At 36.8% G+C, this 17,012-nt stretch overlaps 1 protein-coding gene across 1 annotated transcript; it reads left to right on the top strand.

Annotated features, from left to right (window-relative positions):
- The first annotated feature begins 279 nt into the window (after positions 1–279).
- Positions 280–3,132, top strand: LOC149244651 (LIM domain-containing protein WLIM1-like). The gene is made up of 5 exons (XM_089374958.1): positions 280–606; positions 1,580–1,676; positions 1,806–1,849; positions 2,264–2,353; positions 2,600–3,132. Exons 1-5 carry the CDS (start codon positions 472–474, stop codon positions 2,813–2,815), a joined length of 582 nt encoding a protein of 193 aa, XP_089231084.1. The 5' UTR covers positions 280–471; the 3' UTR covers positions 2,816–3,132.
- The last annotated feature ends 13,880 nt before the right edge of the window (positions 3,133–17,012 follow it).

The raw sequence follows: 17,012 nt of genomic DNA, 5'->3' as shown, positions 1-17,012 counted from the left end.
ATATATTTTTGGGATCTGGTGCCTCCACCTTTGATCACAGTGAACACCATAAAGACAAATTATAAAGCCAAGGGGACTTGGCACCCATGAGGCAACCGAAAGCAACAAATCATTTTTTTCCAAAGAGATGAGTGTATGCCAACGAAGAAACACGATGAACCCACGTGTCATTGGCCAGCTTCCACTTTCGACAAAAAGACGGAAATTAAAATTAAAAAGGCGAATAAAAATTGAAAGGCCATTTAAAATAGAAGGAAGAATAGCCTATATGGTCGATTTAAATGCTTTTTTGAAATCCGGTTACTCGCAAGATTATCAATCGGGACTGTAGCCGAAGCTTTGAGAGGTTGAAATTCAGACCTTGCTCCAAACTGGTCTGCTGAAACAAAATCCAGTATTGAGCTAGGTTTAGAATCGGGTTTGCTTGTCATCTGGGAAAGGCGATCCATTCAGCTTCGCAGGCCCCCGAAGATGGCGTTCGCCGGCACAACCCAGAAGTGCAAGGCATGTGAAAAGACGGTCTATTTGGTTGATCAATTGACAGCTGATAATTCTGTTTTTCACAAATCCTGTTTCCGCTGCCATCACTGCAATGGAACCTTAAAGGTGATGCTGTTGTTCGCTGTTCTGTTATTGTTTGATTCAGTGTGTTGGGTTGACTTCCGAGATTACTGTTAGGGTTTTACCGATTTTTTGGGGTTTTTATTCGATCTGCGGGATTGGGGATTGGTGTTAAAGTATGGGTTTCCTGTGGCATTCATGGTTATAGATGAAATTTATCAAACTCAGTTTGACTTATTTATGTTTTGCTAGTATTTCTAGGACTTCATTTGGGGTGTGATCTATGTGGTGGCAATGTGGACGTATCCGTTTGATTGATATTTTGTTTTAAGCTGCAATTTGTCATGTCCTTTTTGACTCGTCCATGTCATTCCATTCAATGCGCAGATGATGTTTATTAATAGGGTTTTCAATATTTGATATTGGGGGTGGAATTGACTCGGGGACAGTTTGGGTAGATGTCAAAGTTTCACTTTGAACTGATATATGCGATTTCTAGCTGAATTTTATCACATCCACTTTGAGAGATTCATGGTTTACCTCGCTGAAAGGTCAACCCCTCTCAATGGTTAAGATGCTTGCAAGGGTTTTTAGGAATTGCTTTTCTTAGGTGGCTTGATCCTAATCCGGGATGCCAATCAAAGGACAACTTAAAACGGTATTGAAGTGATTAAGTTATGAGTGTGAATGCATGAACAAAGACGAAACAAATATTGAATACACGAATCAAATAGAACGTGACCGTATTGTTATGTTTTGTATATGTCATTCTATGAATAGGAATTCACTGCAGGGACAGAATGCTCCTTTGGGTGACAAAGTGATTCGGTTCTGAACTGTTGGTGACTGTTCATCTCTCGGCTTTAACGACTTTGTTTAGGTTTTTAATGATGACAGATCGTTGTTTTTTCTAAACAGTTTCTAACTTTTATTGTTGTTTGTATTCTTTTTCCATTTTAATTAGGCATTATTTATAATTTTATATACTTACACTGTAAATTTGCAATTATCATTGCAGCTTAGCAACTATTCGTCATTTGAGGGAGTTCTATATTGCAAACCTCATTTTGACCAGCTGTTTAAGAGAACAGGAAGTTTGGATAAAAGTTTTGAAGGCAAGTTTTGTTTATCTGTTTCTTTTCAAGTGAATTACATTCTTTTCTTTCAGTTAAAATTCTCAGCTTAGTCATGGGCGATTCTAGCCGATCTCATTCTTCGGGCTCTCTGGCATTGTCTTTTTGCAGCCATTCCTAGAGCATCAAGAAATGACAAGATGCATGAGAATGAGGTAGTAGTTTGTAATTATCTAATCAATGATCTAGCTAAATGTTGTGTAACAGATAGCATTTGCCGCACTTACTGATTTAAACTAAGTAGTTATTCTGAAAGTAGCTATTGGTGGATATTGACCATGTCAATATTTATGCAAAATTCCAATTCCAAATTGGTCTGACACATGTGTAGCAATTTTTAATAGGATGTAAAAATACAATTATAAACTTATAAAGTCCTTGAAACCATGCAAATTATATTGATATTCCGCAAATTGTTCTTCTTATATTAGCCGAGAATTGTTTAGCTCGACTCACCATTAATTCTGTTTATGGCATGTTAAATTTATTAGTTTAAGGGAGACTTGAAAAGCTACATATTTTGTATGGCTTTTCAACAGGGTTTCTAATTTTAGTTTGTAACTCTGCAGAACAGGACACCTAGTAGGGTATCAGCATTGTTTTCCGGTACACAGGATAAATGTGTTGCATGTGGGAAGACAGTGTACCCCATTGAGAAGGTAACTTTTCTTTTTTGTTTTTATCTGGATTAGGAAGCTTTGTGTTTTAACTTTTCGTTTTCGTTTATGCCTTTTAACTGGATTAGGGAGCTGTGTTTTTGTTGAGATGCATTGCAATCCACATGAGTGAGATATATTTGATGCTTAGAATAAGTAACAAATATCTCTAATAATTTTGGGTACTTTTTTGAGAATCACACATATTCTGATACTAGAATTTTTACTATGTATGATTTTGTTTGGCAGGTTGCTGTTGATGGTACATCATACCACCGACCTTGCTTCAAGTGCTGTCATGGTGGTTGTGTCATCAGCCCCTCAAATTATGTTGCTCATGAAGGCAGGCTATATTGTAGGCATCATAGCTCTCAACTTTTTAGGGAGAAAGGTAACTTCAGCCAGCTTTCAAAGGCAACACCTACAAAAGGGGTGACTGAGAACTCAGACACAGACGACAAGTGATCATTCGGGCCAGATTTTTGTTGAGAGAGTTGTAGTGTGTAATTGATTCATTTCATACATTTGATATGCAAGCCTGTACAATAGCCTGTGACTGTTAAGGGCATTCTTTTGTCTCCCTGTTGCTATTTGGGTTTCCGGTGTGTTCATTTTCACTTATTTTTGTGTTTTAGCTGGAAGAATTTGAGAGGGTAGAATTGTGTCATCGCTATGGCTTGTGCATGACTCATAAGCCAGCAGTTGAGACTTTTATTTATTAGTTATAGTACTATATCTTGTCGAGTTCTCAATAAAAGATAGTGTTATGCTGTTGGGCAGCATCCTAGAGTGTTTTGTAATGTAGGCATAATAATCTCAATGTTTCTATAAGGTATTTGCCAATGTTTGTTGCAACATGTTTTGAGTTTTAGTTGCAAAAGATAGTGTTATGCTGTTGAACAGCATTCTAGAGTGCTTTGTAATGTAAACATAATAATCTCGATGTTTCTATAATAAGGTATTTGCCAATTTTGCTTGTGAGTAGACTGATGAATTAGATCATGGAATTTTAAGTGAATTGTGTTTACCAAGAAATCTTTTGCTGATTGAACATGGGTCTTTTTGGAGGGATGGAAATTAAAACGAGGGATATAGATTGTTAGGTTTAATAAAATATAATAAAAAATATCTCAACACAGACAATCATTGCACAAATACCTGCATAGTTTATGATTTAGGAATAACCTGCAAGGTTGTACTGATTGAGATCCAAAATATAGACAACTAGAGCTCGAATCCATCTTCTCAGTTAACTAGTTCAAAGTTGCAGTGGATCTGAATGAAATTAACATTCGCTGATTGTTGTTCACTTTATTGTTATGACTTGCCGTTAATGCAAACTTAGGTCATCTTGCTATAAAAAATCATGAATTTATTCGCATTTGGATCCTGCAATTATAATAGTGCATTCTTAAGTTTTTGCCATTTATTGTCATTTATAGGTATATTTTCAAGAATCAATCTGCCAAGATTGGTGTACCTGGAGCAAAGATCTCTGAAGTCTTGCGTTATCTGTGCTTTAATATTTTTATCTTGATAGTACAGTATATTCTTCAATAAAAAGACCCTCATTTTTTTGGGATTTAGGATGTGGTTTTAATATGTGTATGTTTTTCTGAAAATTGTGTTCAAGATGGCAAAAACTTTTAAAGGGAATCTTCCTAAATCTCTGCTCCACAAACAGAAAATCTATCAAAACAAGAACTATGTTGAAGTGTGCCGTCTTAATATCTAAATCTTCTGATTTGTAATGTCTTTCTTTTGTATTTTTGTTCCTCTTCCCCGTTGTCATTTTTATTTGAGACCGGCATTTTTTTATATAAATGTTAATTCGTTTTTTTATGAAACTCGAATATACGTGCAGCATATAAATACTAATTTCTATTCATATGATGCCGAAATTCAAATGCAGCATGATGTATTTGTGGCATTTTCAAATTTCCACCACTGCTACTTGCACAATGTCCGGTAATGGATTTATGGTATTTTCAATTCTGTTTCTGCAACGGACTTAGAAATGGATATATGGATCCAGTTATGCTGTTAATTTTTTAAGTGTTTCCGGCAGCGAATTTTAACTGGATTACCAATAGAATTGTTACAAGGAGACCTGGTTATCAGTGCCGTTTTGCTTATTCCTGTTAACCATGGAAGTTGTCACAGTTCAGCTGATGTCATGCATAGTAAGCATATAGGTAATGGAGTTGTACTGTGATATTAGCAGATAGTTGAGTTAGAAGATGAACCTGCAAATGACAACAGTGATCTCAATTTACGAAGTCTATTTTGTTGAATTAGTGAAAGCAGTTGAGGAATAAGTTGAGAACAACTAAAACGTAGAAGATACACCTTAAAATTCTCTGGTTGAGGTGATAGTCGAACATGTTTAAGTGACCAGCAATAGATAATGTCGGGGGAGCTATTTTGATTTGGAGTTTAAAACCCGGGGCTTAAAAGGTAATTTACTGTTTCTTAGGCATTCACAGTCTCACTGTGGCATGGGAAAGGTTTGCACTGGAACAGGTACTTTTGAGCAGGTCTTTGCTCATGATTGTGAATATGGTGCCAGTCCATGGGAATGGAATATTAATTCTTATCAATTATTGCTGCCAAGACATTAATTACAAAGCATGTTTGTGGAGATCAATCGATGTTGTTAAGTTGTTGCTACCCAGACATTAACTACAAAGCATGTTTGTGGAGATCAATCGATATTGTTAACGGAATGTTTCTTTGTTTTGGCTCTTGAAAGTAATGCATATAATTAGATGCATTTTGGGTTGCAAATTCTTTTTTTTTAATTCTTAAAAGTAAAGCATATAATAAGCTACATTTTGGGTTGATTTTTTTTTTTGTTATTATCGTTCTATAGTATTCGTTGGAGTTTTATTTACAGCTCGCCTTTGTTTGACGATGGTTGTTAGCTTCTTCAAAGTCTACATTTGATGTTGATCTGGTAAGAGTACCATGTGATATCGATGCCCATTTCACATAAACAACCTCATTCAATCTCATTATTGGGTAGAATGTTATCAGGAAGAATGTTATTTCAAGACTCGATGGGGCTAGAATCCTCTAATTTGTAAATTTGTAAGCAGCTGCTGTAGACCTCTGAAGTGGAGTGAGAATGTAGATATCTAATAAGGATGGAGACAGGAGTGTGAAGTAAATGTTTAGTAAGCATGGAAACAGGAGACAGGTTTGGGCCTTGCCCAATTCAAATTCAAAGTAAATAAATTCAAATTCAAATCCATTTGGCATAAAAAATAAATTGAAGTTGCCAGTCTCTTGGGAACTCTTTCGACAATGATCCATAAACTTGAGTAAATAAATTTCTTTTCTCTATTCTCAGACTTCTATATAGATACAGTGTTCAAAATGACTACCAAGACATCCTTTTGTGATATAACTTCTGCACAATTACCAGCTAACAAAGTCACTAATAATTTAAATTTTCAGTTGGACTCTTTGATGTCAACAAGAATGCACACAAGGTTTCAGCATGTTTCTTTGCTTCGGGCTTCAATCTTTTCGTGTTTGAAATGTTTTGTTTTTTTGCCGCACATACACACCAACCTTTTCTTTATAGCAAAACTCATGCATTCCATCTAATAGCCAATTCTTTCATTCATCATTCTCATTTAAAGGACACGTTTCTCTAGATACTCACACCCCATCAAACATGGTCCAATTCATTACCTTGAAGGGAGAGACGAATACGATGTGTATGACCCCGTATGGCCTCGAGCTTTTTCCATGAATGTATATGATCTAATGCGTTCTTCAAATTGCTTCGTAGAACGTCACAGGTTGTTTAATTCTTGAGTATGGTCTATGTAGCATGCGTTGTTCAAATTGCTTCGTAGAACGTCACAGGTTGTTTAATTCTTGAGTATGGTCTATGTAGCATGCGTTGTTCAAATTGCTTTGGACAATCTCACAAGTTGTTCAATTGTTGGATATCGTTTGTGTGTAGCCATAGGCAAACAAAGTGTCAAGAGTATGTCAAGAGTACCACAGGGAAGACATGAAATGACAAACCAACAAAGTGTCAAGAGTATGTCAAGAGTACCACAGGGAAGACATGAAATGACAAACCAACACAAGAAGAGCTCACAGGTGTACATCACTAGGAGTTATCTCAAGCAAAACGCCATCCTAGCTTCACATTAATCTCCAATATTAAATAGATACAATTTGTTAGGGACAACAAATCATATCCCTGAAAAGTAGGAACTAAATAGTTATAAAAAAGAAAATCACAACTATGTAACAATAAGAGCCTATTTTCCATTAATTCTAACACTCTCCCTTAATGGAGAAACGGTTCTTAAACACACCTAATATGTCCTTAAACAACTCAAACTTCAGTCTTCCCAGAGGCTTAGTAAATATATCAGCCATATTATCACAAGAATTACAATATTCAACACAAATCTCTTTGGATTGCACCTTTTCCCTAACAAAATGAAATTGAGTGTCTATGTGCTTAGCGTTTTTATGAAACAGAGGATTGTAAGCCAGTTTGATGGAACTTTGATTATTGTAATTGATAACCATAGCTTTTGTTTGTTCTTCCCCTGCATCTTGGAAGAGTCAGTGCAACCAAACTGCCTCACATGCCGCTGCACACATAGCTTGATATTCTGCTTTTGCTGATGATAAGGCTATAGTATGCTGTGTCTTGCTGCACCAAGAGATGACCTCAAATCCAATGCTAAAGGTGTAACTTGTAATTGATCTTCTATCATCTAAATTTCCCGCCCAATTAGAGTCTGTATAACCTGTCAAGCTAATATCAAATGAGTCAGAATACAAAATACCAAAGTCTGAAGTTCCTTGCAGATACCTCAGTACTCCTTTCGCTGCAAGCCAATGGTTCTCATGAGGTTGAGTCATGAATTGACTCAAAACACTCACTGCATAAGCTAGATCTGGTCTCGTTGTAGTCAAATAAATAAGACTACCAACGAACTGTTTGTAGAATGTTGCATTTGCATATTTCGAACCATCATTCACCTGAGGTTTGTTGTTCTGCTGTAAAGGCACAAATGCAGCGTTGCACTCATCCATGTTAAATTTAGTCAACAAACTCTTAGCATACTTACCCTAGGACAAGAAAGTTTGGCTTGAATCTCTCTAAAATTCTAGACCCAAACAATAATGCATTTCTCCAAGGTCCTTCATCTCAAATTTCTATGATAACTGCTGCTTGATTTTTTCAATGAGTTTGTATGCATCCCTTGTCATGATCAGATCATCTACATATAAAGAAATCAACACTATCTGCCCCTCATCATTAAACACAGTGTACAAATTAGGATCATTTTTGCTTCGTTTATAACCATGCATGAGGAAAAATGAATCAATTTTGTCATACCAAGATCTAGGAGTCTGTTTTAACCATATAAAGCTTTCTTTAATCTACAGACTAGATGCTCCTCCCTTCTTAACAAACCCTTTAGGCTGCACTAAGTATACTTCTTTTATTTTAAATTATATAAAACTTTACTTCTTTTATTTTAAACTATATAAAACTTTCTTTAATCTATAGACTAAATGCTCTTCTCCCTTCTTAACAAACCCCTTAGGGTGCACTAAGTATACTTCTTTTAAATCACCATTTAAGAAAGCAGATTTAACATCTAATTGATGTATTTTCTAATGATGCTTACTGGCTAAAGCAATAAATAGTATTTAATTTTGCAACAGGGGCAAATGTTTCCTCCATGTCAATACCTTCTTTTTGGGAATACCCCTTTGCAACCAACCTTGCTTTATACTTATCAATAGACCCATTTGCTTTAAATTTCATCTTAAATAACCATCTGCAACCTATGGGTTGTTTACCATGAGGTAGCTTTATTAGATCCCAAGTATTATTTTTAATAATAGATTCATATTCCTCTTTCATTGCTTCTTTTCATTCAGAACTCTTACTAGCTTCATGAAAATTAGAAGGTTCTGTAATGTTTAACATACCACTCATGAGTGCAAAATCCCTATATCGAGCTAGTAACTGTTTCGGCCTGCTAGATCTCTTGAGTGGTGGGGTGCCAACTATTCTGCTCTGTTATTCTCTTTGTGGACTGAACTCAATTTCTTCCTCTTTATCTTGCTGCTGCTGTCTCTGTTGTTGTTGATTGATCCCTGTTTCAACATCCTCATCTAAAAGTAATGGTACATGCCATTCTTCATTATCTTGAATAGGATTTCCATCATCAACTTGTTCATGGAATACTATGTCTCTACTGACAAACACCTTGTGAGTAGAAGGATCAAACATTTTGCAAGCCTTATACTCACTGCAGTATCCAATGAAGGTACATTTAATGGCCTTTGAATCTAATTTCTTCCTGTTTTCTTTGGGAACATGTGCAAAAGATTTATAACCAAATACTCTAAGATGACTTACTGCAGGCTTGAAGCCAAACAACGCTTCAAAAGGAGTCTTATAATCAAGATTTTTAATGGGACTCCTATTCTTCAAATACACTGCAGTATTGACAACGTCTGCCCAAAAACCATTAGTTAGATTCTTATCTTTCAACATACTGCAAGCACACTCCACCAATGTTCTGTTTTTCCTCTCAGCGACTCCATTTTGCTGAGGAGTGTAAGGTGTTGTAAACTGCTGCTGTATCCCATGCTCTTTGCAATGTTTGATGAAATCCCCTTTCTTGAATTCTCTGCCTTGATCTGATCGAAGAAACCTGATGAACTTTCCTGTCTGCTTTTCGATCATGTTCTTGAACTACTTGAAATACTCAAAGGCATGACTCTTCAGTCTAAGAAAATACACCCATTTGAATCTTGTACAATCATCAACAAAGATTAGAAAATAGTAAGCCCCACCTAATGATTTTGTCTGCATAGACCCACATAAATCAGTGTGTACAAATTCGAGTGTATCCCTTTGTTTCCTATCTTTAACAGTAGTAAATTCATCTCTATGCTGTTTACCGAATGCACATGCTTCACAATCAATATGCAACTTTTTCAAAACAGGAAGACCATTCACCATACCTTTGTTTTACAACAGAAGAAGATCATTGAAATTGATGTGCCCAAGTCACTGATGCCACAAGTTTTCAACAGACTTATCCAATGACATCAATGCTTGTTGTGGTGTACTCTTCACATTCAGTTTGTAGAGTCCTCTTATATGAACACCTGTAGTAATAGGTTTCATCTGGTCCAACAAGTCTTTAATAATACAATAAGATTTAAATAATTCTACCTTGAGATCCTAATCTGTAATCTTTGATACAGAAATCAGGGTCTTCTTAATACCAGGTACATACCACATATCAGATATATTCCCGATCTTTCCATCAGGAAGAGTGACAAGGACATCTGCATGTCCCTTGATCTCGTACCCTCTATTATCTACAAGCTATACTTTTACTCCAGTGTTGGATTCTCTAAAATTTCTGAACCATTGCTTTTTACTTGTCATATGTGAGGAGACTCCAGAATATACAAACCAAATATCTGATTCATCCTCCTCATTGGCTAGTGCAGTTTCAACCATAAATAATCTGACATCATGGCTTTGATTTGCATCAGCCAAATGACGTGCATGTCTTCTCTGCTTGTACCTCTCCCCATCTACCTTTTTCTTATGGCAAAATTTAGCAATATGGCCTATCTTACCACAACAAAAACATTAGTAGAGTCATGTTTATGCGAGGTCATACCTTGTGGTGTTCTTTTTCGTGATACGTTGTCTTTCCTGTGATCAAACACTACTTTCCCTTTTGGCTTGAACTTGGTCATCAATGCAAGATTTGGATTTTGAGGTTTGAGGGACAACCTCATTTCTTCTTCTTGTAGCAAGATTCCAATAAGCTCTTCAAAGCCTGGAGGCGCTTCTTTCACATTCAATCCCGTTATAAACATTTGATAATCATCCGTCATGTCGTTCATGGTAATCGTCACCAGATCATCATTCGCCACAGTCTGACTGATATCATTGAGTTTATCTTTAACCTCCTTTATCCGGGATATGAATGAAGAAACAAACTCATTCTCCTCCATCTTGATGGAGAGAATCTTCTTCCTAAGGCACAAAGTTCGACTGGTGTTCTTGATCTCGTACATTTCTTTGAGAATCATCCATATTTCATTGTCTTGCACTCCCGAATGTGAGGGATAATGCAATCTTTGACTGATAACTTGAGTAGAACCTTTGCCTTCATCTCCCTTTTCTCCCAATCTTGAATTGCTATCGATCCACCAGTTGCAGGAGTCGGCTTGACCTCATCACCGGTGGCAATGCCATATGCATTCTATCCCTCAAGCAGAGTCTGGAGTTTAAACTTCCAATTAGTGTAATTGGAACCATCAAGCTTATTACTCTCATTGAGATAAGATTTTGCAATTTGATTATTCATCTTGTGGGCCTAATGGTTAAGAGCATGTGTTTCCTCCTAAGAGGTCACAGGTTCAAAACCAGAGGGGGGTAGAGTATGTATGCCTTCGTAGACTTAGCAGTCAAATCGCTGCGCGGAGGTGGGTCCCTTGTCCCATAAACAAGGGGGTCTCATACACCAATTGGTGTCTGGCTTCGCTGTGACCTTAAAAATAAATATTAGATATTAGATTATGAATAAAAAAAACTTCAATAAATTAAAACCAACCCCAGATCTCCTTTTAAAAAACACCCTAATTAATGCGAATTTCCTTAAAAAAAATGCCTCCCTTAAATCAAATAATAATTCCTTCAAAAATAATGCAGCACCATTTCTTTTAATTAAAGATTTTTCTTTTTAATTAAAGAATTAAAAACTTTAATTAAAAAAAAACTTCAATTATCGAAAAATGACACAAGCATGGAAGCAATCAAATGGTGCTCTCTAGTAATCACAACAACATTCAACGCTCCCCCGACGATATTGCAGCCTTCTGCACGCTGTAAAACGCAACGCCAAAACAGATCGTCGCAGCACTACGACTTTTGGCTATTTAAAAAGACTTTCCATGCCTTTCCACGTCTTCCATGCTATGTTCTTCCACACCCAAGGCTAGATTCAATCCACACTCAATTGACAGGTTTCATGCACTCTCCTGTAGTGATTCAACGATCTGGCATCATCTATGGACTTGATCTTTGATTTTTGTTGCGTGGACCCAGATCTTGTTTTGTTGTGCCCGATCTCATGCAGTGCACCTCATGGCTTCCTCGCGGCCTCCCTCAGGCTGTCTGCAACCAGTCATACGCCGATCAATAGCTGCCTCAAGCGATATTAGTTCCCTTTGATGTTCTCCTCGACGATTCGGCCTCCTCATGGCTCCTCGGCATCCAACACCGGTAGCTCGAGCTCCACACACAGCAACCATGCAGGTCTCAGCACTCCAACACAGGCTGATCCCTTTTCAATCTGCGCACACTTCCATGCGACGTTGGGGCAGTCTCCACCATAATGCGGAGTCTCCACGGCAGTCACCAGATCAATCAAGAGTGAATTAAGACCTGGTGCTCTATCTCGCAGGCTTACCTAGATCAATGGAAGTCCACAGCAAGAACCCAATCCACACAAGCAGCGTGAGTGCTCCTAAGGTTTTCGACCTCTTCCCAAATGGTAGTCCTAAAAAAGAAACACAAGCAGCCATCGCCAAAACAGAGGAGGCAACCTTTCCTTTTGTTATTCACAGTCGGCGTGAGTTAGCACCGCGGATTCACGAATGTCTTCACGACTGTACACGACAGAACTGCGACAACCGACAAAGTAGAAAACACGTAAATTGTTACAGTAGGATCGACGCAATTAGCCCTCCAATCCATGCAACGATTTCGCCTTAGTCATGCCTTTAAAATCCTCCACTCAGCATACAGGTTCTTCTGTCCTGCAGCTCTGATACTATGACAAGAGTAGCACAGGGAAGACATGAAATGACAAACCAACACAAGAGGACCTCATAGGAGCAGATCACCAGGAGCTACCTCAAGCAAAACACCACCCTAGCTTCACATTAATCTCCAATATTAAATAGATACAATTTGTTAGGGACAACAAATCATATCCCTGAAGAATATGAACTAAATAACTATAAAAAGGAAAATCACAACTACGTAAGAATAAGAGCCTATTCTCCATTAATTCTAACACAAAAACATGTGTACAAATAACAATGACATGATTGGGTTGAGAAACATTCTACAGTTTAGCATGGGACGATGTTATGATGATATAAATGTGTGTGAATATTTATATGTAGGTTTAATTGAAAAATAATCAACTTATTCTCATTTTAATTCTAGATCTACCAAGCATGGAGAGGGAACAAATTTCCTTTCACTTTAAAGAGGTCTGCATATCAAGAGATTTGATCCCTCTCGGCCCTTAGTAGATCATGAGTTAAGATGAATCTAGGCTAGTTTAATTCACTCTTTTAAATAAACTACATTCCACATAAATACCATGGGTCAATATTATAGACCATTTTTATTTTTAATATTATTTTAGTTTTATATGATTATTTTTATGTTTTATTTTATTTTGATCAAGTTAAAATATTTACATTATATTACATTAATTTTATTTATTTAATTAAGTTTTATTTTATTTTTATGTAATTCGACTTAGTCAAAATCTTAAAACATTATATTACATCTCTACCAAATTATCTCTTTTTATTTTATTTACTTTATTTAATTAAATTTTATTTTTAATGTGATTTGACTTAGTCAAAATGTTAAACATTACATTACAACATTTCTACCATATTGGGTTGGAGAGCTTGTGCTTAATAAACACATTGGCAGGGCACTTTGGTGCAATAAAGATTTAAAAGTAATATAGAGATGAGAGGTAGTGTAGTGAATAAGTGTAAACATTTAATTGGTGGCTCAATTAATAATAAAAAGTTAAAAGTAATAAAAATAATAAAATTTAATTTGTTCTATTGTAGTTTTGTTTTACAGGGCAACTTAGTGTCTTCAACTCAAGTTAGAAATTAAGTTCTAACTTGCATAAATTTGGTGAATAGAACCACTAGTATGTCTACACATTTATTGGTGAGTAGAACCACTAGTATGTCTACACATTTATAGTTGTGCTGAGAAAAATATAAATAATGTTGGGAAGTAACTCTTAATAAATATATTTATTTTACATTTTATTTCAATCCATTTTTTATGCTTTGATTTGCTTAAATTATGGTGGGAATTAATTGATGTTAAATATGTTATTTAACAAAGTATGAGATATTTTCAAGGATTTTATTTTTGGATGGTTTTTCCTCAAAGCTTATGAATAAAAAAATCACTACACAAATATCTAAAAATAATATTATTGCACAAATAAATCACTATACGCATATCTAGAAATCATGTATGAATATTGCAACCATATCCATAAATTATGACACAAAATATGTAAAAGAAATATTCATGACACTATATTGTGTAAAAATTGCAACAAGGCCTTCAAGTTATGGTTTAATTAAATCTTTGAAAAATAGTTTTTTAATAATATTGAAAAGTAAATATTTATTTTTCAAAGTTAAATATTATAATTTGAATTGGTCGATGCTAGTGATCAATAGACATCAATTGCTAGAGTCCTAACTTGGCAGGGCTAATAATGATTCTGTAACCATATTTAAATTTAATTGATAAACACATAAAAACTAGATACTTGTAATAAACTTAGAATATAACAAGATTTAAACCATGGATATTCACCTCCACTTTACCATGGATATTATTAACTTCTAAATAGGTTTTGTTACAATACCATGGACCAATACCATGGTTTATCAATACCACATGCCAAAACCATAACTCATTTCACATTAAAAATAAAAAATGTAAAATATAATGCAAAATGCAAAATGAAACCTAATGTAATCTAAAATGTAAAAGGTAAGAGAGTTAAATTGCTTGTTTCTAATGTAAATTTAAGATATTATTGTTTCTAAATGAATATATATATATATATATATATATATATATATATATATATATATATATATATATATATATATATATAATAATAATAATAATAATAATAATAATCAATAATGTTGATTATTATTATTCCAATATATTATAATAATAATCATCTCCATTATAAGTAATATTATATTAGACTTCACATATATTATTGATTACACAGAGTGACAATTCTCAATCATATGGATGGAGGGGGAGAGAGGAAAAAAGAGAGAGATATAGACGGAGTGGGGAGCGCAGAAAAAATAGAGAAATATAGACGGAGGGGGGAGAGAGGGTGGGAGAGAGAAGAAGATAGTGACAGACTTGGAGGGCGGAAGAGGGAGAGAGAGGAAGGGAGAGAGAGATGGGGGAAGAGAGAGATGGAGTTGGAGGGGAAGGCAAAGACAAAGAGATAGAGAGGGAGTGATAAGGGAGAGATGAAAGAGAGAGTGAGGGAGAGAGGAGAGGAAGGAAGATAGAGATAAGTTGAGAGAGAGAGAGAGAGATGGAGTGAGATAGTAGGAGGGAAGAGAGAGAGAGAGAGTGATGGGGGGTGGGGGGAGAAGAGGGATTGAGAGGAAGGAAGAGAGAGAAGAGGGGAGAGCAAGAATGAGAGAGGGAGGGAGAGATAGATGGAGTTGGAGGGGGGAGAGGGACGGAAGAACAAAGACATAGATAGAGATAGAGAGAGAGAGAGAGAGAGAGAGAGAATGAGTGAGCGATGGGAGGAGAGAGTGAGAGACGAAGGAAGAGAGAGAGGGGATAGAGAGAAAGAGAGGGACGGAAGAACAAGGACAAAAATAGATAAAGGTGGAGAGAGAGGAGTGACAAGGGAGAGATGGGGAGAGAGTGAGGAAGAGAGGAGAGGAGGGAAGAGAGAAATAAGGAGAGGAGAGAGAGAGGGAGACACAAAGATGGAGGGGAGAGAGAGAGAAAGAAAGAGCGATGGAGATAATGATAGAGTTGGAGGGTTGAGAGAGAGTGATGGGAGAAGAGATAGGAGGACGTGAGAGAGAGAGAGAAGGAGAGAGGGAGGGAAGAACAAAGACATAGATAGATAGAGGCAGAAAGAGGAGTGACAAGGGAGATATGGAGAGAGAGTGAGGGATAAAGGAGAGGAGGGAAAAGAGAGAGAAGGAGAGGAGAGAGAGGGAGAGAAGGGGAAGAGAGAGAGTGAAACATAGATGGAGGGAGTAGATAAGGAGAAAGGGAGGGAGATAGTGACAGAGTTGGAGGGGAGAGAGAGAGAGAGATAGTGGGGAGAGACAAAGGGAGGTGGGAGAGAAAGGGAGGGAGAGAGAGATGGGGGGAGAGACAAAGGGAGGTGGGTTAGAAAGGGGGAGAGAGGACTTGAGAGAGAGGAGAGAGAGAGGGAATTCTTTATTTTATCCATGAATTGCCCTACATGCAACATATTAAAGATAGACATTATCAAAAATAGCTCTAAACACTATTTTCTACTTGACATTTTAATTGTCACCATTAACACAATCCAAGCAACACATTAAATCACATTAGTGGGGAAAAATCTCACGCAAAATTTGTTGACACCTAATCCTCAGCGGTTGGGTAAACTGGAATGTGAACAGTCATCAAGAAGATGAACTGATCAGTCACATTCATGTATATAAACAATAGTTACCTAATGAAATAATCAATCAGTCTTTTCTGCCAAGTCTGGAGTTACCCTGGCCTGACATGGTATCAGAGCGCAGGTCCCAGATTCCTTGTAACACCTCTGCCTGAAACGTTTGTCTGGCCATAACGCCTCTGCCTGAAACGTTTGTCTGGCCATAACGCCTCTGCCTGAACGTTTGTCTGGCCATAACGCATCTGCCTGAACGTTTGACTCTATGCGCATCCGTTAAAAGTCATTGATTCTCTGCGCATTGATTGCCTCTGTCCACACCTGATGCACCGGCTCTGAAATCCTTCCGTTGAGGAGATTTCAAAGGAAACGACGTATCAGATTCAAATCTTTTCGCAAGACGCTTTCTACCAAAGCAACTACACTCGGTGAGTAGAAACATATTCCCCAGTAAGGTGCTTTCAATCGCTGCAGAACAATTGTAATTTTTGTGGCCTCGAAACCATGAATGGAAACCATTCTGTCGAGCCCGACATAGACAGGCGATCAATTCCAAGTCCGGGTTCGAGGGCGACCTACACTTGGCATTCAGAGGTACCCAGATGAGCTCTCTCGTCTTGGCGAACTTCATTCTGGTCTATGGCTCGTCCTGTGTCTTTTTTTTTTGTCTATACTGCTGTTGAATACAAAGAAAAAGGTTCGAAGCTCATCCACCTGAGATTTCTTGGATGAGGGTTGGTTCAATTTGGCTAGGGCCACTGTAACAAAAGTTTGGCAGTTAAATTTGTTTATTTACCACATACTACCCGCAACTGTTAATCTTTGTATTGGGGTTTCAATACCTTGGTCGGGGTGTTCCACGAATGATATATTGTTAATTTTTAATGTGTCTTCCTTTAAGACTAAGCAAGAACAACAGGTTACTGTTTTGGTTGAAGCAAATACAATTTCTACAAAAAAATGGAGATACCTGTGAAAATCGACATTTGGTATTCGAAGGCCTGAAAGCTCCTGTCAGAGAACTATTAGCACCGTCCGAGTGGTATATGTTTCCATAAAGTTTGGTATTAAACCGCATGTATATGCCTTGTTGATGATTGACCAGCATATATATATATTGACTAGCTGTTTGA

This window comes from Pinus tabuliformis, chromosome 8, assembly GCF_031772625.1.
Source record: "Pinus tabuliformis cultivar Carrire ecotype Pingquan chromosome 8, CPIR1, whole genome shotgun sequence".
Taxonomy (NCBI): domain Eukaryota; kingdom Viridiplantae; phylum Streptophyta; class Pinopsida; order Pinales; family Pinaceae; genus Pinus; species Pinus tabuliformis.
The sequence above is the reverse complement of the archived record's forward strand: the minus strand, read 5'-3'. Positions and strand labels throughout refer to the sequence as shown.

What these genes read in the sequence shown, in the direction of transcription:
- LOC149244651 (XM_089374958.1), top strand. Translation starts at nt 472, where the DNA reads ATGGCGTTCGCCGGCACAACCCAGAAGTGCAAGGCATGTGAAAAGACG. An exon ending in ACTGCAATGGAACCTTAAAG is followed by an intron (nt 607 to 1,579) that starts GTGATGCTGTTG and finishes TTATCATTGCAG; the next exon opens with CTTAGCAACTATTCGTCATT. An exon ending in ACAAGATGCATGAGAATGAG is followed by an intron (nt 1,850 to 2,263) that starts GTAGTAGTTTGT and finishes GTAACTCTGCAG; the next exon opens with AACAGGACACCTAGTAGGGT.